Below are 23925 nucleotides of genomic sequence, written 5' to 3'. Positions count from 1 at the left end.
CATGTAAGTTTTTAAATAATGAATTTAAGTAAAAATCTAACAGCTCAGAGTATTTGCTTAGAGTGCATAGGACCTCGAGCTCTGTCTTCAACTTAAGAAGGCATCCCCAGGGAACCTTTTCATTATTATGAAATAGTGTTTCCCTGCATAGAAACGATCTTCAGAAGCTATTTAATAGCCCATTTTATAGTAACAGTGATCTGTACACCAGGTGGCGAGTGGTTTTACCATTCCTGTGACACTCTGTGAAATAAGGGAGTATCATGGTTAGGAGCAATAAAGGCATTGTCAGGTTGGTATGCCAACTTGTCAAGATGAGAAGAAAAGAAAGCTGAATTTTGAAAAACTCCAGGTACTGGAAAAATGGAAAACAGAACATAAAAATGAGTTTATAGCTGTCATCAGGAGCTGGTGAAGTTCTTGAAAGAACCATCCCCCAACCAGAAATACATTCTGTCCCAGACATGAAGACTGGGCACCATCTTCAGCCACACCTGAGCCTGAGCAAACCAACAAAGGCACACCTCTGCCCTCCTGCCCCCCAGCACATGAAAAGCATATAGCTTGGAAGTCACTATATACATGAACCTGAATATTCATGAAGGAGTAAATAGGTTGCTCTAGAGATAGCTGTTAGGCTTTCGCAGGTGGGCAGACCCTCCATATTCTAACCCTGTGCCCTACCAGGCTGGAAGAATAATAAACCACTAGAATATTTTTTAAGTGACAGAACTACTTTTTTTATTTGTTTTTTTTATTTTGTTTTTGTTTTCGAGACAGCATTTCTCTGTAGCCTTGCCTATCCTGGACTTGCTTTGTAGACAGGCTGGCCTCAAACTCACAGCAACCTGCCTGCCTCTGCTTCCTGAGTGCTGGGATTAAAGGCATGCACCACCACGCCTGGCTGACAGAACTACTTTTTAATTTTACTTTTTATTTAAAATTATTCTAAAATTTTTCTGTGCATATTAATGTAGAAATTAACCCTGGTGTCTGCAATTACGGTGAGCTACATTGTCAGTCATGGGCTGTAACATCCTGTCTTAGACTGGTCATGTAGTGCATTCATGATACCCAGGGAAATCTGGGAGTTCTACAAGTGAGCGGTCTTGAGAATGACCCCCAGGTTTCGCTATCATGTGATTACTAGCCTAGTGTTAACTGAAGTGGCCTTCCATACTGGGTACCTTAGGGCTCCTACAAAGAAAAACATTCATTCTGTAGTCAACAGACACATGAGAAATGTCTGAGCTCATACTGCTATCACTAGGAGATAGCATGAGCTCCTTGTCATCCTCATTACAAGGCACAAAGAGTTTGCCTCAAAGTAGGCCAAAAACCACAATTGTTTAGAAAGACTGAAATGTGGTATTATGCGAATGTTTGTTTTGTGTTTATACTTTTTAAGTTCCTGAAAAGTGGGCCAGAAAGCTATGGGTAAAGGCAGTGCTGGCAAGTCTGGCAGCCTAAGTTCAAACCCCAGGACCTACATTGTGGAAGAAGAGAGTGACTCCTGGGAAAGTCCTCCGTCATGTGTTAGCACATACACAAAATGAATAACTGTAAGATAAATCACCCAGTGACGCAGAGTACCTCTGCTAAGGGAAGGGACAATGACAGCAATCCTAGCCCCTCCAGTGCCACCAAGGAAAAAGAAAGGAAAGAAATGAGGATTTATAATTGGCCGTATAAAAGTCCCATCTTGGGGAGTGGGACTTCAATCAGAAAGTAGCTGGTTACTTCCATGATGTCCATGCCACTGTTGCACCTGTGGGCGTGGCTTGCCAGGCCAGTCATTGCTGTAGCCTGCAGCACTCACTTGATGCTTCATACTCATGGCCGGTAATTTAACTGCTGGAGATTGCTACTCTAAATTAGTTCATCTGAATTCCCAGATGTTCACTCTTAGTCCTTCCCTATACCTCTCTCCTCTACCACTCCGTAAAGAAATGCAAATTGTTGTAGATCTTCCTTTGAAGTTTCTCTTCAAAAGACAAAGTACATTTTGTAGGAAGAAAATAAAACTAACCCTGATCTTAACCTGCCTTTCTGCCTTCAATGTTTTTAAATCTTCTTTTAGCAGTTCCACTAACTGAAATAATGGTTATGTTTTTAAAACATTTCTCAAACTACTCTAAATGACAACTAGGAAATTGTTAATGAGACAAACTCAGGGGAGTGTGAGTGGAGGCAGAGTTAAATTTGAACATGAAGCATCTGGTCTTGTGCAACTTCTCTACAGGAAGAGAACTCTGGAGATCTGGAGGAATTCTCTAGAATAAGTTCAAAGACAAACAACGCTGCCTTGGAAGACCGGGGTGAGTGAAAGCCCCCCCATGGGAGGATGGGAGGCTGCGCTCTCACAGCAGCACACCTTGCGCTGAGCTTCACCTGCTAGAACATCCTTTTGCCCATTTGCTCCCTCCAGATAGCACAGAACCTTATGCTCACCTTTGTAAAGCGGGGAAGGGAGGTATAGTTTTTAAGTTGAATCCTCTTCCCAAAATGTGCTGTTTCTAGTTAGCTATAATTGGGCTTATTGGAAGTATGCACACGAAGTGTTCCCGTGCACCTGGGATTGTGCTGATCCTCTGGGGCATGACGAAAGCCTACCTGGTCACCAGCACTTCATTGGGCGTTGCCTTTCCACAGATGACTTCAGCAGCAGCGAGGGTGCGGGTGAAAAGACTGAGCTGAATGAAGATGACAGCATCAAGTCACAGGAGGTGAGAATTGGTTTTCACACTTACTCTTTCAGAATGACTTCCAAATGTGTCATGTGCCTCTACATGAGTTTTTCATAAGTACTTTGTAGCCATTTTTAGTACAGTGGCACACTATTTTCAACACTATCCTTTATGAATGTCATTCTGATTAATTTTGTTCACTTGCCCTTTTTCATCACAGCATTTATCCGAAACCTAATTATGTCATCCATAGATAAAGTGAGTCCAGCACTTTGCCAGAGGCAGTGCCAGGTTCCTGGCCTTGCAGCGTAGCACTGCAGGTTGGAAGTGAGGAACTAGGAACAGCAGCAGGAGGGCCCAAGGAGACCTAGCTTGGTGAGGCAAGGTCATGGAAGCTGCAGTTTCATCAAGTCAACTTCTAGCCCACTCAAGTTGACAGAGAGCTTCTGGGTCAGAGAATGACAGGGGCCTAGGACAGACCTCTAAAATCCCAAGCCAGCCATTGCGGTTTGCTAACTCTTTAATGATTTCATGTGAGAAATTCAGTAGATGATTTATTTTTTGTAGGAGATAACATTTGACCACAATGTTTAACCAAATCCCAGACGTAGTAGTTGTGTGGGGCAACACTCGCTGAGCACTCGTTACCCTGGTGGGACTCTGGATTCATAGGACTGTCTACTCACTAAGCAAGGGGGCTGCAGGGAGAGTAAATACAAGACTTCCCAGCATTGCACCCAAGCTGGAGTTCATTCCTGTTAGTGAGGGAACTCTGAATTGATACAGTGAAGGGTACGTTATTCTTTTATTGATGGGGATTTTTCTCATTTCCCTGTTAGGATGGCCAGCCAATAATTATTAAAAGGAAAAGAGGAAGACCTCGCAAATACCCAGCAGAAACAGCCTTGAAATCAAGTAGGTGTTTGGCACATTTTCAATCATACACAAGAATGTACTGAATTGGCCTTCTAAAGTAAACTTTTATTTTGTTTTTTCAGAAGAAGACTCCAAAACAGAGACTAGCATTACCACTGTAAGTAATTGTGAGAGATGAGAAAAGAACCATTCAAATATGTCCTCTTGGCCTGTGAACATCTCATGTTGTAAACGACTTTTAAGGACTTCAAAGGACATGGCTAGCCATTGAGAGAATGCCTTGATTAGTAGTATTTTCCTATGGACCGAGTTCTAACAGCTGCCAGTTCCATCCATACCTAGGAGTTCCGTTATGTAAAATTAGAGAGCCTTGGTTAAAATACAAATGTGATTTTTGAGTAGTGACTTTCCCAACTTCTGACATCCCTTGCTGCCTTATGCTTTTCTCTTGAATTGTTTTTGTAGTCAAGATGCACTGAGTTTAGTGCAGGATAATCATCGTTGCTGTTTGTGCGGGTATGGGTATAGTATGTGCACATGTTCACGTGGGAGCACATGTGTGAGTGTGTGTGTGTGTGTGTGTGTGTGTGTGTGTGTGTGTATGCATGTGCACGTGAAGACCAGAGGTCAATATCAGATGTCTTTCTTATAACTCTCCACCTTAATTTTTGAGGCAGGGTCTCTCAGTTAACCTGTAGCTCATCATTTAGATAGTTTGGCTAACTAGGGAACTAGGATTCACCTATCTCCCCCACAAACTCTGGGTTACAAATGTGCATCGCTGCAGCCAGCTTTGTACACAGGTGCTAGGGTCTCATTTTAGGCCCTCATGTCTATGGGGCAGGTGCTTTATTAAGTCAGCCATCTCTAGTACTGCTGCTTTATCTCTGAATGTTCTCATCTTTGACTCTGGAGTGCAAACCCTGTAAAATCATTACACAAGGATAGCGTTCCGTGTATTTCAATGGCAATGAGTAATGACTTAGAAAACATCACTTTGGATTTAGAGATTAGCTTTGTCACTTACTCTCAGACCTGTGACTCAGGGTCGGTTGTGTAATTCTCCCGAGACTGCATGCGTGGCCATGAAGTAGTGCAGCACTGTAGCACCTAGTGCTTCTCTCATAGAGCCTCCTGTGTGAGGGCCTGCTGCCCTCAACAAAACCGGCAGCTCTGATCATGCTTCACTGCGGTGGCATTCAGTCTCCAGAGGTGCAGCCACGGTGTGGAGAAGACACTTCTTGTCAGAGGTGGCTCAGAAGCTTGGGCAGCCACACTTGCGAGCTCTGCTTGACCAGCCATGGGAAAGAGGCCCCGTTATTCTGATAGCAGAATGAGTCAAGGCCTTAAAGTTTACTGCTTGCCTTTCTGGAGAACAATGACAAACTGGTCTTTTTCATTTTTGCTCCTTTAAACTCAGGTAGAACAATCTCCACCTAGCAGCAAACCGAAAGCCAGCCAAGCAGGTACGTCCCCGGGACTCCTCTGCCTAGGGTCTAAGGAGTTTATGTGCAAGAATGTTTAAGAGCGGTTTTCTAAATAAGATGGTTTTCCTACTTCAGCAGGGAACCTAGCCTGGCTGTTAGGGGAGATTTTGGAATTTTGTTGTTTCTCAATAAAATGGTTCAGAAAGAAGGTTATATATACTTAGGTTTTTTCTTTAGTCTAAGACACTGTACAAGGCAGTAGGAAAAAAATAGTTTATGCTGGAGCTGAATGTACTGCCGTGTCCAAGCTGTAGTTTGCTGCATTTGTGTTGAGATGAGATGGAAGAAGTAGCTTTTGGAGCCCTGTTACTTCTAACGCAGCTGCTTATCCGAAGAACCTACTGTGCCCAGAGGGACAGTAACATGTAACAGAAACTTCTGTGCGTTACTTAATGGTTTCAAGTATTTTGTCCTCATTCCAAAGAGGAAAAAAAATATCCAAAATGTTAATTATGGTTGCGCTTAATGGGAGGCTAACAGAAGCATTCCTTCTTATTTAGTCTGCCTTTTCCTTATTTTTTTAAGAGTTTGTACATTTTAACCTCTTAGCTTAAGGATTTTTTTAATGTAAGAAAGAACTATCAATGGGTTTAAAGGGTTTGACGATAAGCAGAGAGGATGAGTGTGACAGCTGTTGGTGTAAGTAGGTACCATAGTCACTTGGGAAAGCGTGCAGTCCGCTCAGCAAGCACATACACCTGCACAGTGTTTACACACCTAATTATCTATAAGCTTTTAGGTTGCTTCATTTTTTTTTTTCCTTGTCTTTTGGTAAGTTAAGGTTGTTTTGGGTTTGGGTTTTTTTGGTGGTGGTGATTTGATTCTATTTTTGTTTTGTTAAGGAAGGAAGCATTCTGCTTCTGTTCGGTTTTTAGCCTGATTATATATTATATGGATTTTAAGTCCATATAATAAGAAATCTTTATGCCTTGAACTCACTCTACAGATTCAGGACTATGTGATCATGTGGTAGCCTTGCTTTTTGTTATTTTCTGGGACTGAGAAACAATGAGCAGCTTAGGAAAGACTTTGATCTTACTGGATTAACTTTTCCACGTTTATTAGTGTAGCAAATCTTCAGGAAAAAGAAAATACTACTGTCTTCACGTCTGACCTTGAAGCCCAGTACAGTGACCTTGGCTACATAATTCATCACTACCCCCCCACACACACACACACAAAATACTCTTGTGTTTTTGAGTACTTGCTTATAAATTTATATTCAAATAATATGCCACCTAATCTTTATTTTCCTTACAATAGAACATTTACATAAAACAGATGTTTCAAAAATAAAGCATAGTGTATTAATAGACTTCTAATGATTTTTTCTTTGTTTCCATGATATGTGTATTTGGAGTGAAAAGAGTCCAAATACCACTGCTTATTAATTATGTGACTGAAGAAGTTATAGAAACCAAATTCCTCAAGCCCAATTTTCTGAACTGTAAACTGAACTTGAAATATTTACAGAGCAGTACTGAGACTTAAAAGAAGCATCTCTAATCAAAAACCTGAAATGCTTCAGAATCCAAAACCTTTCCAATGTTGATATGATAAAGTGGAAACTTCCATAGCTGCCCTAGTTTGCACTCGGAATGCAGGCACACTAAAAATATTGCATAATATTACCTTCTGGTTATGTGAATGAGAGGTATAAATGAAATATAAGTGTATTTTATGTTTGTTTTTTTAATATGCATATGTAAGAGTAGGGCAGAGTGATCTACTTGCATGCACATTTGTCTGCACCTGCATGTGGAGGCCAGTGGAAAACTTCAGATGGTGTCCTTGGGAATGCTACCTGCCTCCTTTGAGACACGATTTCTCATCAGCTTGGAACTACCCAGCTGTGCTGGTCTAGCTGGCCGGGAGCCACAGGCATTCTCTCCCCCTCACCACCACGCTGGTTCTAGGGTCTGAAATTGGGTCCTCGTGTTTTCCAGGCAGGCATTTTACTGACTGAGCTAGCTACCTACCTAAACTTCAAGTTTTTTGTTTACATGTGGGTCACCTTCCTAAGATCATTCATTATGGTTTTTACTGATATTCCCAAATCTGGGAGAAAAACTCCCCAGATAATGAATTGCAAACAGTACATTAACATTGGGCTGATGACAGACAACAGGCCAAACCTACTGTTCAAATTTAATTTCTGTTTCATTTTGTTTTTATTAAAGATGAATTCAATAAAGAAACAGCCAACCTACAAGAGAAAAGTACAAGCAATGTAAGTACTAAGTTTTTTATCAAGATATATCTTCTATAAATAAACAATAAACACACAGCCAACCACCCTTTCAACTTTAATGCTGGTGCTTCTAGGATGGCAGTGAAGAAAAGGCAGCGAGTGTGCGTCGAAGAGGAAGAAAGCCCAAACGCTCGCTGACTTCATCAGACGACGCTGGTATGAATCTAGCTTGTTCTCCACCGCCCCCCACCCCACCCCGCTTTCTCTCTGCTTGAAAAACAGACCAATTTAAATCAAAAACAAAAATAGAACAAAATAAATAGATGAAAAAACAAGCCAAAAACCAAGAAGTACATACATTGGTACATTGTTAATTACAATCTTATTTCAAAAACATCATACTTTTTAACAGATCTTTTTTGGATATAGAAAAATCCAGCCTGGTGCAGCTAGAACTAATGTTGCATGAATGTGTGTGAAATGGCTTAATCCCTGCCAAAAATGGCACATCCCAGATGCTTTTCTGAGCCCATGTGGATGTTTTGCAAATGCTGGCTGTGAGCTGCATAAGTAAACTATCCCAAATGTGTTTGAGATTAAGGTAAACAGTTGTGAATTGTAAGTACTGAAACCAAAAGGAAGTGGAAAACCACTTCTTCTGCTTCCAAGTTGCAAATACCCTAAGTTCTACACCATGACTGTCCTTTGGAAGTGTCTTTGGGAATTGTATAGTCCAGGTGTTACCCTTCTGTCTGAACAGAATCCTCAGAGCCAGAAAGAAAGCGCCAAAAATCAGTTTCTGAAACATCTGAGGACAAAAAAGATCAGGAGTCTGATGAGGAGGAAGAGGAGGAGGAGGAGCCCTTGGGAGCCACCACCAGATCAACCACTAGACCAGAGGCACAGAGGTAATGCAGCACCAGGAGCCTCCAGAGGCCTTCAGCAGCCGCTCTGTCTGGAAGCAGCTCTCCAGATCATGGGCTTCTCTTGCAGCCGTTTCCTTTCTGTGCTCCCTTCCTGTCTCACCTCATAGAGAATATGTTTTCTGTTTCAGTGGCTGGGGGATTACTTCAGAGTCTTTGATTGGTTTAAGTGCTTGTTGGGTGAAACCTTCAGTTCTCTCCACACATTTTTTTAGTATCTACTGTCTCAAACAGTGTGTGCTGAGGACCATGAGGGAGCCCAGAGGGCCACACACAGCCATCACCTGTGCTGACTCTGACAAACTGCCTGAATTTCCATGGTTCTGTAAAGTACATTCTGTCAAACCCTGTTAGAGGCACAAGCCTTTGCAGGGAAAACTAGGTATGTGTTCAAACTAATTTGAAGAAGTCATGGGTTCTCTGCTTCTTCTAAGTTAATATAAATGAAATAAAATGAAATATTTTAGGCTTGGCAAAATCCTAAAGGAAGGAACTTGTTGTAGTATTTGCCCACAAGACTCCTCCCCAGCCCCTCCAATGTTGCTGCACCTGTTAACACCAGAAGTGCTCCTGCCCCACTCTACACACTTAGAGATGATGTGTGGCAGTGCTGCACAGTTCTCCCTGATGCTCACCAGTGTTTTCCAGAGAAAGATGCTTTCTGTGTTCAGTGTCATTCACACACTGTTGATCTAGGCATAATCTTCTCTAATTTCATTCTCCAAATTAGTCAAAATGGTCTGGAATGTTTACTTTGAAAGTATTACCATTAACACGGTCACCATAATATAATAGTAATACTGTATCATGTTTATAAAAAGTTTAAAATCAACCCATTTCTAAATCCTCCAAATACAGACATTATTAGCCTCTGGTGACATGGTTTGATTTTCAGGAGTCCAATTTTAAATACAAAAGACAAAATCAATGAGCTCATGTGACTAAAGTTAAGATGGTCTAATATTTGGGCTTTTGGAGGAGAGGAGTTGGAGAAAAGGAAAGGCTGAGATGAATAGAAGTCACTGAGCCAAGAATCCTAGTGAAGAAGTAAGCAGACCAGAGTGCAGCGCCCTGCGCGTGGGTGCAGATGTCTAGTAGTACCTCCGCGGCCTCTTACACTGTAGATTCTGGAACCTCCAATGCAGTGGGGCTCAATTCAGAAAGTTCCTTAGACTTTCTGTCTTTTGGAAAGTGTCAAAAAATCACTAGCAGGCTTGCCTTTCAAAATAATAGCCAAGATGTGTGTGTGTGTGTGTGTGTGTGTGAGAGAGAGAGAGAGAGAGAGAGAGAGAGAGAGAGAGAGAGAGAGAGAGAGAGAGAGAGAGAGAGGTCATTTAAGAATAAGGAAAATACATTTTAAAAGAATAAGTCACTTAATGGTCACTTGAGTTACCAGAATTGTTGAGTTTCTTTAAGAATGTGTGGTTTATCAACAGGCTTTTTTCTGTTTGGCTTAAAGTTCTCACCATTAGATGATTGGTCCCGGGGCTCTAGTATCTTTGTGATTTCCCAGGCCCTTGGGCTCGGATGTGTACTCCGTGATCCTCTCACACTGCTAGCCTTGGGTGTCTGAGCCTCAGCAGCTCCCCTGTGCTGCTCCTGTTCTTGTGCATACCACATGGCCTTCTCTTGCCGTGCATTAGAGAAGCCAGCCTCCCTATGACTCTGCTCTTGTGTCAAGTTCTACGCTTGGGGCCTCAAACAATTCCCCGTACGTATTTGAGGACAGTTTCTAGGCCTTCTTCTTGTGCTGAGCGTCCTTGACATCTTATTATGGTTTGCTTTCTAATCTATATCCTCTCTAAGAAATAAATGCTCCACACCAGGTGTGTACTACATAATCTAGAAGGGTTGTTCTGCTGATCTTATAGACACTGATTTCCCGTATGCATCCAAATTGGAATTGCTTCATTGAATTGAATTTGAATTTGAATCATATACATCCCATATACTAAACAATTCTTTTTCTTCCTTTTCTCTGGGAAGTCAGCTTTTCCCTTAATCTGATGTCTTTCTTGTATGATTGGCTACTTGGAGCATCAGCATTCAGCGCTGTGAGTCGTGCCTTCGGTGACATTAGCCTCCTATTCTGTTGTGATGAGCTCTTTGGTATCTTTCTCAGCCAGTGTATTTGCTATTTTTCAGAATCATCTTCTCGATTGTGGTAAAATATGCACAGGAAAAGCAAAGACAGTATCCTGGAGGTAGAGTTTAGTCCTGGCTGACACCAAGGTCATTACTAGCAATCATCAACAGATCCAGCCCCTTTGATCCTTTGAGTCTCCATAGCTGTCTTGTCCATGCAAAATCTCTTCCTTTTTATTGGTCCCATGGCCTAGAGAATCCAGTGCTACCATTGCCCAGTGTCTCTATAATGTGTTTCAGAAAGCATCCTAGCAAGCCATCTACACGTGCAACATCCAAACTTGGCATCCCAGAAACAGTTTCTCCTAGAAATCGCCAAAAGTTAGCAAAAGAGAAGTTATCTACCAGCGAAAAAGTTAGTAAATCTCCCCCATTAGGAAGGTAAGTCCCTGCCCGCCCTTGAAGCTGTGTAACTCCCAAGTAGTGCTTTTCCTGTTTTCTTAAGGATATTATCTCACCAAATTAGCTCTCTTGGGGGAATCATGGGTTTCCACAAATAGGAAGGCTTAAGCAAAGGTGTCTTCAGGGACTTTGCCACACTGCCCAGCCACACAAGCTTGCCTTTGACCAACTCTCATGTACAATGACTAAAGTTGGACATGTTTCCTCACAAGTGATTGCATGTCTGAATGCTTAGTTCAGTCTGCACAGTGTAGTGAAGCATGTCACAGCTTAGAGTCCTTTCTGGTTTGGAAAGTACTGCAGAGGTGACAAGGCAAAAGAGCACTCTCAACAGCCACCGCAGCTTGCACCTTCCGCTGCAGCCTGCTTCACCTCTGCTTCCCACAGCCCCCTCCTTTGTCTCCGCTGTGCTAAGGCAGTGGGTGTTCACCACCTGCCTCAGTGAGTCAGATCCTTCCCTTCTTTAAGCCCTGTCCTCCAGGGCCTCCTGTGTGCTGCAGCCTGGTCTCGTCTCCTTCCTATTGCGTCTGCAGCAGTCAGCGCTAAGCAGTTAGGAATGGCAGGTGGCGATGGTGTAGGTAGCCTAATTGTGCTTCTTTCCCTGAACTGTGAAGTTTCTTTCTTGAGGTTGGGAACTTGTATTGCTTTTTTTATATGATAACATTTATAAACAAAAGATGATTCCACAAAATCAGAAATTGCTTTTGCACTCTCTTACAGTGTTTTACGCTCATGGTGCACTTGTAATATGCATGTGTGCTCTTGTCTGCTAGTCTTAGAAAGGAAGAAAATTCTCTCATTTCATCCTCGTTGGGTGAGGTGAAATAGTCATCCTTATTTTCTATGTGAGTGTCAAAATATCAGGACAGTCTGGATGCATGCTTCTCAGAATTGAATTACATGGTTGAGGTGCCAGTGGTGGCTGTCAAGAGTTGGGCCTGTGAGTCTGCACTCCAGCAGGCTTCCGGGTGTAAGGAAAAGGCCTGCACAGCCTACCAAGCTCCCATGGAGAAGAGACGGAGCCAGACTCAAGATTCTGCTAACAGCTCACAGCACAACCCTGGCCCCTATTACACAGCAGTTCCACAGTAGTGTTGCCTGTGTGGCCAGTGGCTTCCAGGACACAGCTGGGGAAGGAGTGTTAGCGAAGATCTCTGAGCTGTTCTCAGCTCGTTCTTAGGTAACCTGTGAGAGCCATGTCATCCGCAGCACTATGCTTACCTCACCGTGCTTGCGTTTGCTGTCAGAGAACAACAAGCATGTCTTTGCAGCAGTCAGATTCCATCTCTCTATCCTGCAGTTCCACATGTGCTGCAGGCTTGCCATATGACAAGCGGACATCAGAAGTAACATGCTTAATCTTAGCAGCTGCCAGGGAAAATGTCTTTTCCAATGATAGAAATGAGTGTGTATAGATTTTCAAACTTTGGATAGCAACCACAGTTAGATGTTTCACAATACAGCTGGTGCTCTCATTAGAACTACTGTAACAGACAAAATGCTCACTAGAAAACTTTAGGTATAGTGACCGTGGCATGCTCTGTTATCTTCTATTACCATGTTGCTTTAAAATATCAACTGTAACCTGCCATCTGAAAAGGCACAGTGGTTAAGCTCAATGTCTAGTGCTGTCATAGAAGTCTAAAGCACTGTGTAGTTTCCAGGGAGGAAGCTGCTTCTCTGTGCTGTGGAAGCCTTCCCAGAAGGGGACTTTTTGACTGGAGCTGAAAAAAGTAAATTTGGTCAGATGGGTCATAGAGGATGATTAGAAAAAAAAAGAAAGAAAGAAAGAAATGGGCGTGCGGCTCGGTTGGTGGAGTGCTTACCTAGAAGGCATGATCCTGGTTGGATCCCCAGCACTGCATAAACTGGACATAATGGTCCATGCATGTAATTATAATACTCAAGAGTTGGAAGACCAAAATTTCAGAGTCATCCTGTGCTATGTAGGGGGTTTAAGGTTTGCCTAGGCTGCATGACACTTCATCCCAAAAAGGCAAGAAAGAAGAAAATCACTTGTCAAAACATGAAGAAAGATGACAGCAGTTTATTTGAGCATAGCAGTGCTTAGGCAGCATTGCAGTCCAGAATGCTGAAAGTAGAGAGCAATTGTGTAAACTCATGCACTGTGGTCTGATTGCTTTGTCCTAGAATAGTGGTTCTCAACCTGTGAGTTGTGACCCCTTTGGGGGTCATATCTCAGATACCCTGCTATCAGATGTTTACATTATGACTCATAACAAGAGCAAAATTACAGTTATGAAGTAGCAATGAGCTAATTTTGTGATTGGGGGTCACCACAGCATGGGGAACTATATTAAAGCGTCTCAGCATTCGGAAGGTTGAGAACCACTGTCCTAGAAGCTTCAGAAAGCCACCAAGAGCTGTATATGTCTGCGGATGGCGACATGGTTGATTGGTTACCATGTTCCTCTAAACCTTTCCCACTGTGCCATCTGGCTTCTCTAGTGCTGCTCTGAAGCGTGGTTTTGACTGTCAGATGCCAAGTTGCAGTCCTGCTCTGTCCTTGCTAGTTGTTTCAAGTGAGAACTTCGTGTGTGTGTCAGTAGAAGAGCTTTGTAGGTAAGGGTGCTAACAAGGCAGAGGTCAGCACCTCAGGGTGGCAGGGCCAGAACAGTGCCAGCTTCCATGCTCTGCTCACGGTCGCTGTGAAGCCGCTTCTTGTAGTAAATATCCTGGGGTTTCCCTCTGCTCTAGGGGTTTAAAGACTCCCACGTTATTTGAAGCAGCTGATTTTAACTTGTTATTGCCTTGGCTTTTGCTCAATGCAGATCAAAGGCACAGCTCTCCCCTTCTGTCAAGCGCAAGAGAGAAGTCAGCCCTCCGGGAGCTCGAACAAGAGGCCAGCAGAGAGTGGACGAAACGCCTCTGAAAAAGGCAAAGCGGTAATGCTCACCACCCTGGCCCTGGCTTTCTGGAGAAGAGCCCAGTGGAGAGCAGGGAAAGACTCGCCCCATGGGCTTTTTCTTTTTTAAAAGCAAGAAAAGGATCTGCATGTGCTGTAAGTTCGAGGTGCAAGCTTGTTCTGTTATGTTTCCAACAGCTTTATAAACCATTGTCCATAGACGGTATTATGTACATTCACATCAGATAAAGGAAGATCCGTTTACTTTGTATCTGAACTAGCAAAGTAGTTGTATATTTTAACAGTGCAAATTGGGGTTTCCCAATTGTGACAAATCACTAATGCAATCCTTCCAGCCCATCAGACACCAGGCTGCCCCATGGGGATCTGTGTATAATATATAAACATGTAAAAATAGGCTGTATTTTACTCAATGTATGATGCTAATCAATGAACACTTTATTTATTTTACAGAGAAATCTTATCTGTGAACTTTACTATATATCTGTTTATTTTATTTTATTATTTTTTTTAATAAAAAGAGGGTTTTAAATGCTATGCAGTCATTAGTAGAAGAGTTCTAGGACTCCACCTGCCCTGTACCTATCTGCACATGGCCTGGCAGGAAACAGAAATCCACGCATGCATCCAAGTAAAGTAGTTTAGCTGAAGAACGGACGCTGCTGCTTTCCGTCCATGGTCGTGACTGTTTTTTAAAAATGTAACTTTTTTTCAATTACCCTTGCCCCTGCGGCTTTACGCACAAGCCCCATTGTCATAAGTGACTCTGGTTCGGGTAAAGTCGCATCCTTCACCCGCAGGTGGTACCCTCTGTGGGTTCGCCCTTCTCCTCTGCTGTTCCCAAGCCTCTGCCACCATCCATCCCCATACTGTCTGTCGCAGTGAAGAGAAATGCACGAAGACTAGACGGCTCCAAGCTATCCAGCTTCAGGGTGTCATGTTGTTTTATACAGCTATTTCAGGATAGAAACTGGTTTTATGGCCAGGTTCTTTTTTAAACATGTTTTAACCCCATAATGAACAAACTGTCCAACTTAAGTTTTTCATAAAATAATGTTTTCTTAAGGTTGGATCTGTTTCTTGCAATGATATGATGAGTTGCCAAATGATTGAGATCATTTTAAATGCTCTGTTCATATTCTCGTTTTATAATTAAAATTTACATTCATTGTGTGTGGGTTTTTCATTGTTTGGGGTATGATTTTTTGTTTGTTTGTTTGTTTGTCTTTTTTTAAATTTGGGTTTTATTTTATTGTTTTGTCTCTTATTGTAAGGTGGATATTCTTGTCATTTTCCATTGTTTCTTACTGAAATTTTATATATAAATTATAAAATGTTTCCCTAAAACTTGAGTGACAAGAATTTTTTTCCCCATGTTTTAGAACCCAACTGTAGTTAGAAGTGAGACTAGATTCCTAGTACTGCAGGGTTAAGGTGAGTAGATCATCAGCAGTACACACCTGAACACAATCACACTGTGAAGCCAGCACTCACTAGTTTAGAGGCACTTGTAGTTGGACATGACCCCATAGAGACTGAATCGGATCTGTGAGGAAAAGCTGCCTCCTCAGAAATGTGGAGCGAGCAATAGAACCACATCAACCATGTCCCAGCGGAGTAGTCAGCCACCTCTTAGCAATTTTCAGTTCTTCTGAAGTCCAGGTTGAAAAGAAAAACGACCCTGTGGGATGGGGGTTTTGCGGGTGTGAAAAAGCAGTGCATAGTCATGATGTGATACTGGTAGTATTTAGAAGAGTGGAGGCATCAGAGCAGTAGACATCCTAGTTCACATGGTAGTCCCAGAATCCTAAGGGCTACCTGGCTCAGGGGCTGGGGAGAGAGGGATCCACAGTTAGGACTACTTGTTGCTCTCTCAGAAGATTCAAACCCCATCCCTGCCATCCATAACCCCAATTCTAGGGGTCTGCTGCCTTCTGACCTCCTCAGGCACTGAGAATGTTTCTCTCCCTCCCTCCCCCGCCTCCCTGTCCCTCTCTCTCTTTCCCCCTCCTTCTCCCCCTCCCTGTCCTTCTCCCTTTCCCCCTCCCTGTCCCCCTCCCTGTCCCTCTCCCTCTCCCCCTCCCTCCCTCTCCCTCTCTATGGCTGTTACTCTCTCACTTCTCTCTTGCTATCCCAGCGTTCCACATCATTCTCCCCCACTCTGCTGCCTCGCTAACTAGCCCTGGCCACGTCCAGTCAGCTTTCTCTTTCTCTCCTCTCTGAACTCAAGATGCCTCTGGATATTTTCTCTCTCTATTCACAATAAAAACCTTCCCCTGCCCCTAAAGCAAGACAAAAGAAAAACATTCCCCCTAATAATGGAGCAGTGACAGTTTCCACTTCACTGGGTGTCCTACACCTTTCCTCTCCTTCCCCTGGCTTTCAACCCTAGACTGCAGAGCTTATGCTAGCCACTCCCACACCAGCTTCTCAAGCTTTGGGCCTCAAGCTAAGAGTCGTCCTATCAACTTCTCTGGTTCTTAGACATCAGGCGTGCACTGGCACATGCTTTTAGCAATCTGAGGTCTTCAGCCACACAAACCCTTTGTGGGAGTCCATACTTGTGTGAGCCAGTTCTCTAATGTCCTGCACCATATCTATGACTTTGTATATCTGTCTACTTAACCAACATCAGGCACTCACACATAAGATCCTTTCCTTCATAACCTCCCAGCTTTATTTACGTTGTTTGGTAGGGTACATGCCAGTGACAGCATTTTGCTTCTAATGACTTTTACATTTCTTCTAATCCACTACTTAGGAGACAAGCATTTTGGTAACTATATGTGACACTTTTGGACACTTCTAGCGAAAACTGCTTTTAGAGAAACAAGAAAGATGGTGTTGGCTGGTTGTTCCTAGCACCAGTCACTGACTAAATGATTAGATTGTTCAGGGTGTTATTTCTTAACCCTACATCCACATAAGTGACCTGAGGCATTTTTAAGATTTTTTTTACACTTAATGTGTGTGAGTACATGTACCCAAGATGTCAGGTGGCCTGCTCTGTCACTCTCTGTCTTACTCCTTTGAGACAGGATCTTTCACTGAAGTTGGAATAAAGCTGTTGAGTAAGAAGTCCCAGGGATGCTTCTGACTGCTTACCATGGGCCTGGGTTGTCGGACAGATACTAACAAGGACCAAAAGTCTTGACATCTCTGCCCTCATGTTATCTCTGGTTCTCTGCGCCCTCAAGCTTTGGGTCAGCTTGTCCTCACTCCGTTCTGCACAGGTACAAATATTGGTCCAGAACAAACAGTGCAATATGGATATACTCAAAGGTTCTCTAATCTCTCTTTTTCCCCATCTAGACTGATGACATAAAGATGGGGATAAATATTTTCAGAGGCACAAATGCCAACCATCAGATTTCACATCAACCTATCTTAGACCATCAGTCTTCCCTAACCTTATGCCCTCTCTTCACCTTTGCTTAAAGATAAGGGAGCTTAAACTTTACACTGAGGGGCCAGAGGGAGTACTCCGTAATTAAAGGCACTCATTCTTGTACAGGACCTGGGTTCAGTTCACAGCATCCACATGGTGGTTTATAGCCATCCATAACTCTAATTCTAGATACTCGATACCCACTTCTGATGTCTGCTGACACCAGGCGTGTGCATAGTTATTTGTGCAAATGCAGGGAAATGCTCGATACACATAAAAATAAAATAAATCTTTTTAAATACTTTGTGCTGACTTAAAATGGTCTTTTCAGAACCCTAGTCCACCATCTTCACAATTTTGCCAGATTACCAGAGCAATTGCTTTTCCTGCCTCCGCATCTCATTCTGTGTTGCCCTTTTGAGCAGCAAGGAAACAGACTTGGGCTTGGTGGCAAAAGCGTTTGGCTGGAAAAGAAAAAGATCCTTTTCCCTTCCCTTCCTTTCCCTTTCTTTCCCTTTCCATTCCTTTACTTCAGAGAAGATGCAAAACCTCAGGAGATTATCATGAAAGACTGGGCTATGATCACTTAATACCTACCTACCCACAGCAGGAAGGTCTGGAACATGTGCCTTTCACCAGTCCATTGGGAAGTAAATTGGTGGGGGAGTCCCAGCATTACCAAAGACTGCAGTTCCTCTTCTCCATAGTCAGCAACTTACAATGGGTGCCGTAGGGATTCAAATGGAAGATTTAAATGCAATGAGTATAATTTGATGCCCAGATGACAAGTGGCAGTACTGAACCCCCAAAGCAAGAGGGCAGTGATTGCTGTAATGGACAGCAGAGGCAAAACAGCCGTCAGAATAGTCTAGTCCATGTAGATCTATACTGTTACCTGGCCCGTCATGGTGTTCCATGATATATAGTCATTTTTCTAAATTATTGGCAGATCTGTATAAGCAGAGAGCCTTTAGGTTAAATGAGCACAACTCAGTAGCACTCATAAAAAAACAATGGATGCCCAGTGGTCTCATTTCCAGTTTCAGAAAAGACAAACTTGGCATATAGCAAACCTCTATATTGGTTGCCTGAGCTACAGAGAGAGAGGTCTATGATGGTGGGAAGAGCCAAATGGAAACCATTAAAGCTTCCAAGAATTGAGCACTTTATCAGCCTATAACCCTTTGAAGGAAGGGGAATCTGAGTCTAACCCAAGATCTCTATAGAGCATCACTGAAAAAAATGCACTGTTAATCTTTCTCCCATCTCTTCCCCAAAGAGGCCTACAGCCCTTTGTCAGGATAAGTGTTCATCATAGAAAGGGGAACAGTTAGATCTTTAGGAGAATACTGGACCATGCCTCTGAGCTCACACTGATTCCCAAAAACTTACAGACTAGTGTATCTCACCAATGAGAAACCGTTAGCCCGATTCTGACTCACAGGTTGCTCATGGGGGCTCCAATCAATTTGGTAATTGTTTTCTTAGTTTCAGAATGCAGAATTCAAACATACATGCTTAGCAAATGGCAGAACCCTACACTGGTTTCCCAACCTGGATAATTTAATTTTCATTGTTGCAACAAAATACTTGACGAACTCCAATTCAGAAAAGAAGAGTTTATTCTGGCTCACTTTTTGAAGGGTACACAGTTCATCGTGTTGGGGAAGGAAAAGCAGCAGGAGCTTGAGGCGGCTAGTCACGTCGCATCTGCAGTCAGGAAGCAAAGAGACAGGAATGCTGGTGCTTGGCTCACTTTCTCATTTGTCGTAAATCCTGGTCCCCAGCCAACTAAATGGAGTTAGCACATTAGAGTGGGTCTTTTAACATCAGTCAGTCTAATCTAGGTAATCTCTTACAGACTTGTCCAGAGACCTATCCCGAGAGCATCTAAAGTCTGTCAAGTTAGCAATAAATGTGAAAAAGCACACACACACACACACACACACACACACACACATACACAAATAGTAACTATTATCACACAACCTGTGGAGTTGGTGCTATTATGATAAGAACCAAATGGGAACCAGCAGAGCTTCCTATAAGTAGGGGAATAGTGAACACCAACAAAACCTACTCCTAGGGGCATCTCCCTTTAGCTCTCCTACTTGCCATATGCAAAAGACAGATGGGGACTGGAGGACATCAGTGGATTATCCTAAGCTTAGTCAATCAGTAATTCCAATACAGGTGCTATATATACTGTCACAAGATAAGTCCACCAGAGAACCTCTTAAAGCCGCATAAAAAGTCAGGAAAGTCTGTGTTGCGGTGGTAGGGGCAACGTGCCCAAATCAACCATGCATCCCTGAGCCTCACTGTTCTTTGTCTTTTACACACATACACACACACACACACACACACACACACACACACACACACACACACACACCAAAACAAAACATATCCTGGTTGACACACTCCAGTTAGCAAGAGCACTTAGCAAGAAGTAAAACAATAAACCAGGTGTGGTGGTGCATCCCTTTAATCCTAGAGCTTCCGAGGCAGAGGCAGGAGGATCTCTGAGTTCGAGGCCAGCCTGGTCTACAAGACCTACCCAAAGCAGCTTGCTTGCAGCTGTTGGGGCCGGGAATTCAGGGACATGATAGTGCACTAACTTTCCATCCCTCTGCACTATTTGATCTTCTCAAACCTTGGTCACTTTTCCCTTCCACAAGGTAGCACACTGTTCTATTATGTCTGTTACATTATGACACTGAAGCCTAGTGATGAGAAGTGATGATTATTTTGGATTTATTGGTAAGGTTTTGTGATGTCAGAAGCCGGGGAATAAACAGGGTCTTTCTCAATGAAATTTCTAGGATCCCATGGTATAGATGTGTAGAGATAGTTTTTGTAAGGTAGAAAATAAACAGTTGCATGTGCAAGAAAACCAGGAAAGAGACAGAATGCCTGGCAGGCCTTTGGATTTTGGAGTATGGTGGAGTATCATCTGCCCCAACTACAAGTGACCTAAGCTGGCTTGAGTGGGACCCAGAACAGAAAGAAGGTTCCAAAATAGATCCCTGTGGCTGTGCCTCTTGAGGCATATGATTCGATAGGCTTCTGTAGCTTCAAGAGCATCTTGGCAGATAAGAATGCTACCCGGAGGCTTTGGCAGGCTCCCTTCACAGCACAGGTGCTTGGGATGTTGGTTTTGTTGTTGTTTTGGGCTTTGGGGGCGGGGGCTTTTTTGTTGTTGTTTTGGGTTTTTTGTTGTTTTTGATTTGTGTTGTTGTTGTTTTCAATACAGGTTTTCTCTGTGTAGCCTTGGCTGTCCTGTATTCACTTTGTAGACCAGGCTGGCCTCGAACTCACAGCAATCCATCTGCCTCTGCCTCCCTGATGCTAGGGCATGTGCCATTGTGCCCAGCTTGGTGCTTGGGACTTTGGAGGCCCTGAAACCATTATTCATTGGCAATTGTTCTCCTCCTCCTCCTCCTCCTCCTCCTCCTCCTCCTCCTCCTCCTTCTCCTCCTCCTCTTCTTCCTCCTCCTCCTTCATTTTTGGTGTTTGTAGAACATCACTGAGCTTTACCCCTTTTAATAGAAGCTTTGATTCCAGTTGCTATGGGTTTATGCTTTGATGGCCTATGTCCTAGCTCCAGAAAGATAAATTTATCCACTAGGAAACCCACGGAACTTATATTGAGCTGGAAGTCAAGGCAACCTAGGGATCCTCATCCTCCATAGTAACAGACTAAAGGAATAGTGTGTTGTCTGGAGTGATGACCCAGACTACATAGACCTACTCCACTAACCCACAGTAAAAATAAGAAACAGTATGTTAGGAGTGCAGGGTATTCCCTGGGATGCCCCTTAATGTGCCCTGCCATTCAATGCACACAGAACTGCTAAGCTTGGCTACACTTCAGGAATGATTGCTTTGTTCTTTCAAGGTAAAGAACAGTGCAGAGAGTGCAGAATGAATAGTAGAAGAGCGTAGTTTTAAATATGAGCTATGAGCACATGACCAGTCACAGAAATGAGAACTGAGATGAATATTTCCTCCCCATTTTGTTAAGCACGCGCGCACACACACACAGACACACAAATATGCACAGATATGCATGTATGTGTTATGAGGTTATCAAGGAAAAGTAAACATCACCCCAAGACTCAGTCTCCTTTTCTAGGTACCAGGATTAGTTCACTTTGGTGGTTGGAATAGTTGCATCATATTTGTATACTGTCAATATTTAAGCATTAATAATTTATATATTAATATTTAAAATGATGTGCACAACAGGGAAGTTGCGATGTTTAAATATCATCCTCGTTCTATGTAGAGATTCTTAGAAACATGGCGAAGCATCAGTTTTGCTTGCGTGTGTAAACAGGTTAGTGTGAATTCGAGTGAACTACACAGAGAATATCTGTCCTCCCCATGAGCAGACACCATCCAGTTAGCAGAAGTTAGGGAGAAAACAAAAGGAAAAGGAAATGTATTTATCTGCTCCTGTGAGTTGGAATATCTTCTTTCTTTCCCATCCTTAGCTCTCTGGCCTTTTGGCTGTAGGACACAATCTGTCTCCTAAAGTGCTCAGGCCTTCAGTGAGAGCTTACCCCATCAGCCTCCTTGCTCATTGGAGGACTTGCACTGAGCCAGGTTACTGACATATCAAGTTCTTTAGCCAACACTGTTTCACACCAGCCCCCTGAAGCACGAACTAGGCTCCCTAATAAATGCCAGCATTTGCCTCTTCGCATACCTGATTGGCTCTTTTTCTCTGGAGAAGCCAATTTAACAACCCTCCTCAGATCTAACTTACAGGAAGCCCATTGGCAAAAGGGGAAGGCGGTTTTTTTGTTTTGTTTTGTTGGGTTTTTTTTTGTTTTGTTTTGTTTTGTTTTTGTTTTTGTTTTTAGTCCTAGGCCTCTCAATACAAGGCAAAATTCAGAACATAGAAAGACTGAGGATTTTCAGCGATGGCTTAAGGATTAGACTGAGCCACATTCTGGTTCTATATCCAGCTTACCTTCCTAGCCGCTCACACCTCACGGCCAAGGAGATGGCTCCACAGGTAAAAGCGCCTGCTGCACAAGCCTCATGACCAGAGCTCACAATGAAAGGAGAGAAACAACTCCCCAAAGCACCATTCCAGCCCATCAGAAATGCATTTCCCCAGCAAGCACTGTTGGAGTTTTAAAAGGATATAATTTAACTTTAGATTGCTTTTTTAAATCACCTCTATCCCTTCAAGGAAAGCCATGTCTAAGAAGATTTGCCTGCCCTCCATACCTGGGCCGCTATCTTTTCTGACCTGGTACAGACTTTTTCCAAAGACAGCTTGCAGAAGATGCCTATGCTTGTCTTTTCTACACCTCACTTACAACCCATTTTACATTTACAGGAAGCCTGTGTCACCATCCTGGTTCACCTGCATGTCACAGGGATTCTTCCAAAGCCTTTTCCAACTGCTTCCTTTGACAGTTCCCAGGACAGCTCCAACCCATCTGTTCCGCTGACATTCCATTAAGCCTTGCTCTACCACAGGATCCTGTTTTCTCCTTCCTGTTTCTAGCCACACTTACTCAGCCCAAATGACAGCGCTTGCCGTAATTCCTTGCTATAAATCTCTTGGATGAGCTTTCTCTCTCCCTTAAGCCTCATTCTCTTAAGGCATGGCCCTCCAGCCTTTTCCCTTTTAGAACCTAGTCCAAAATGTCCCATCATGGAAATAAACATCTCCCAAATCTCAGAAGATGATTTAACAACAACAAAAGAAACTGAAATATGTTATTTGTGCTAAAAGGGCTGAGGGAAGAATTGGTTGACTTGGAGTGATGTTGAGCTAGCACACGTTTTACTAGACAGGCTCTGTAACAGGCGTCCTGATGAGCACCCACGTTCCGGGTGACCTGGAACAAATCAGGTGGCTTCTCTGTGTCTCAAGTTCCTCATCTGTAAAAAGAAACCTGATGCCTGCCCTGCTGACCTCAAAGGGCTGTGTTGAGGGTAAAATGAGACCATTCGTCCAATAAACATTTGCTAAGAGCCTGCCATGTGCTGGGTCTACTCAGCATGAGGGATGCGATAGTGACTCATATGAAGCATGGAGTGTGTAACACCCTTCTGTGTGTGCATGTGATTGGAGAGGGTTCATCTCACTGGTGTACGATATCTTCATCTGTGAGTGCCTCATACATCACACCCAATTCACCCGCTCCACCACTGAGCAATAGCGTTGAGTATTCGTTGCAAAGTAACTTAAGGAAAGAAGGATCTCTCTCTCTCTCTCTCTCTCTCTCTCTCTCTCTCTCTCTCTCTCTCTCTCTCTCTCTCTCTCTCTCTCTCTCTCTCTCTCTCTCTCTCTGTGTGTGTGTGTGTGTGTGTAGCTCACAGTTGGAAGGTACAGTCAATAGGGCATGGTAAGGAGTGCAAGGTGTCACATTATAATTGCAAGCAGAGAAAGCTGCTTGCATTCACCTATTCACTTTCTCCTTTTCAGTCAGTTCAGGCCCTTGCTAGTTGGATGATAACACCCACATTTAAGGTGGGTGCTCCCTCCTCACTTAGAAACCTCTCTAGGTGCAGGCAGAGTCGACCAAACTCTGCCAAGACAGGGTAAGCAAGTTCTCAATAGTTCCTGCCCCACAAATATGTCTGTCATATATATTGGGCCAGAAGGCTGAAGATGATGCTCCAATGTTATAGAGAATTTGGGGTGACTGCCCAGGTAGCAAACGCTCTGTCATCGTCTCATTTGAGAAGCTGCTAACCTGCGCTCCCAGTATATTCATGTAATTAATTTTATTCCTTCTCTAGTCTCTGATGGGGTTGAAGACCAGTTTAGTTTTACAAATAAGCTTAGTTGTTTAGAGGTTAAGATGTTTTTAGGTCTAGATAGATGATTTAAGTTGATAATAATGAGATATGATAGTGATTTACATTCAGAATTTTAGACTCACCAAGATAGGAAAGCTGTTTTCTTCA

At 43.1% G+C, this 23925-nt stretch overlaps 1 protein-coding gene across 1 annotated transcript in view; it reads left to right on the top strand.

Annotated features, from left to right (window-relative positions):
- Bod1l1 (biorientation of chromosomes in cell division 1 like 1) overlaps nt 1-14109 on the top strand; it is a 54894-nt gene extending 40785 nt beyond the window's left edge. The window contains exons 18-27 of the mRNA XM_051165146.1: nt 2243-2318; nt 2653-2726; nt 3527-3602; nt 3686-3720; nt 4984-5029; nt 7231-7280; nt 7376-7457; nt 8002-8149; nt 10550-10690; nt 13504-14109. Of these exons, the coding sequence (XP_051021103.1) occupies nt 2243-2318; nt 2653-2726; nt 3527-3602; nt 3686-3720; nt 4984-5029; nt 7231-7280; nt 7376-7457; nt 8002-8149; nt 10550-10690; nt 13504-13621 (846 nt within the window). The 3' untranslated portion in view covers nt 13622-14109. The remainder of the gene's footprint in view (nt 1-2242; nt 2319-2652; nt 2727-3526; nt 3603-3685; nt 3721-4983; nt 5030-7230; nt 7281-7375; nt 7458-8001; nt 8150-10549; nt 10691-13503) is intronic.
- Nucleotides 14110-23925: the final 9816 nt, after the last annotated feature.

The sequence above is a fragment of the Acomys russatus genome, chromosome 22 (assembly GCF_903995435.1).
Source record: "Acomys russatus chromosome 22, mAcoRus1.1, whole genome shotgun sequence".
In the NCBI taxonomy this organism is placed as follows: Eukaryota; Metazoa; Chordata; class Mammalia; order Rodentia; family Muridae; genus Acomys; species Acomys russatus.
This window is presented reverse-complemented; position numbering and strand designations above follow the sequence as displayed.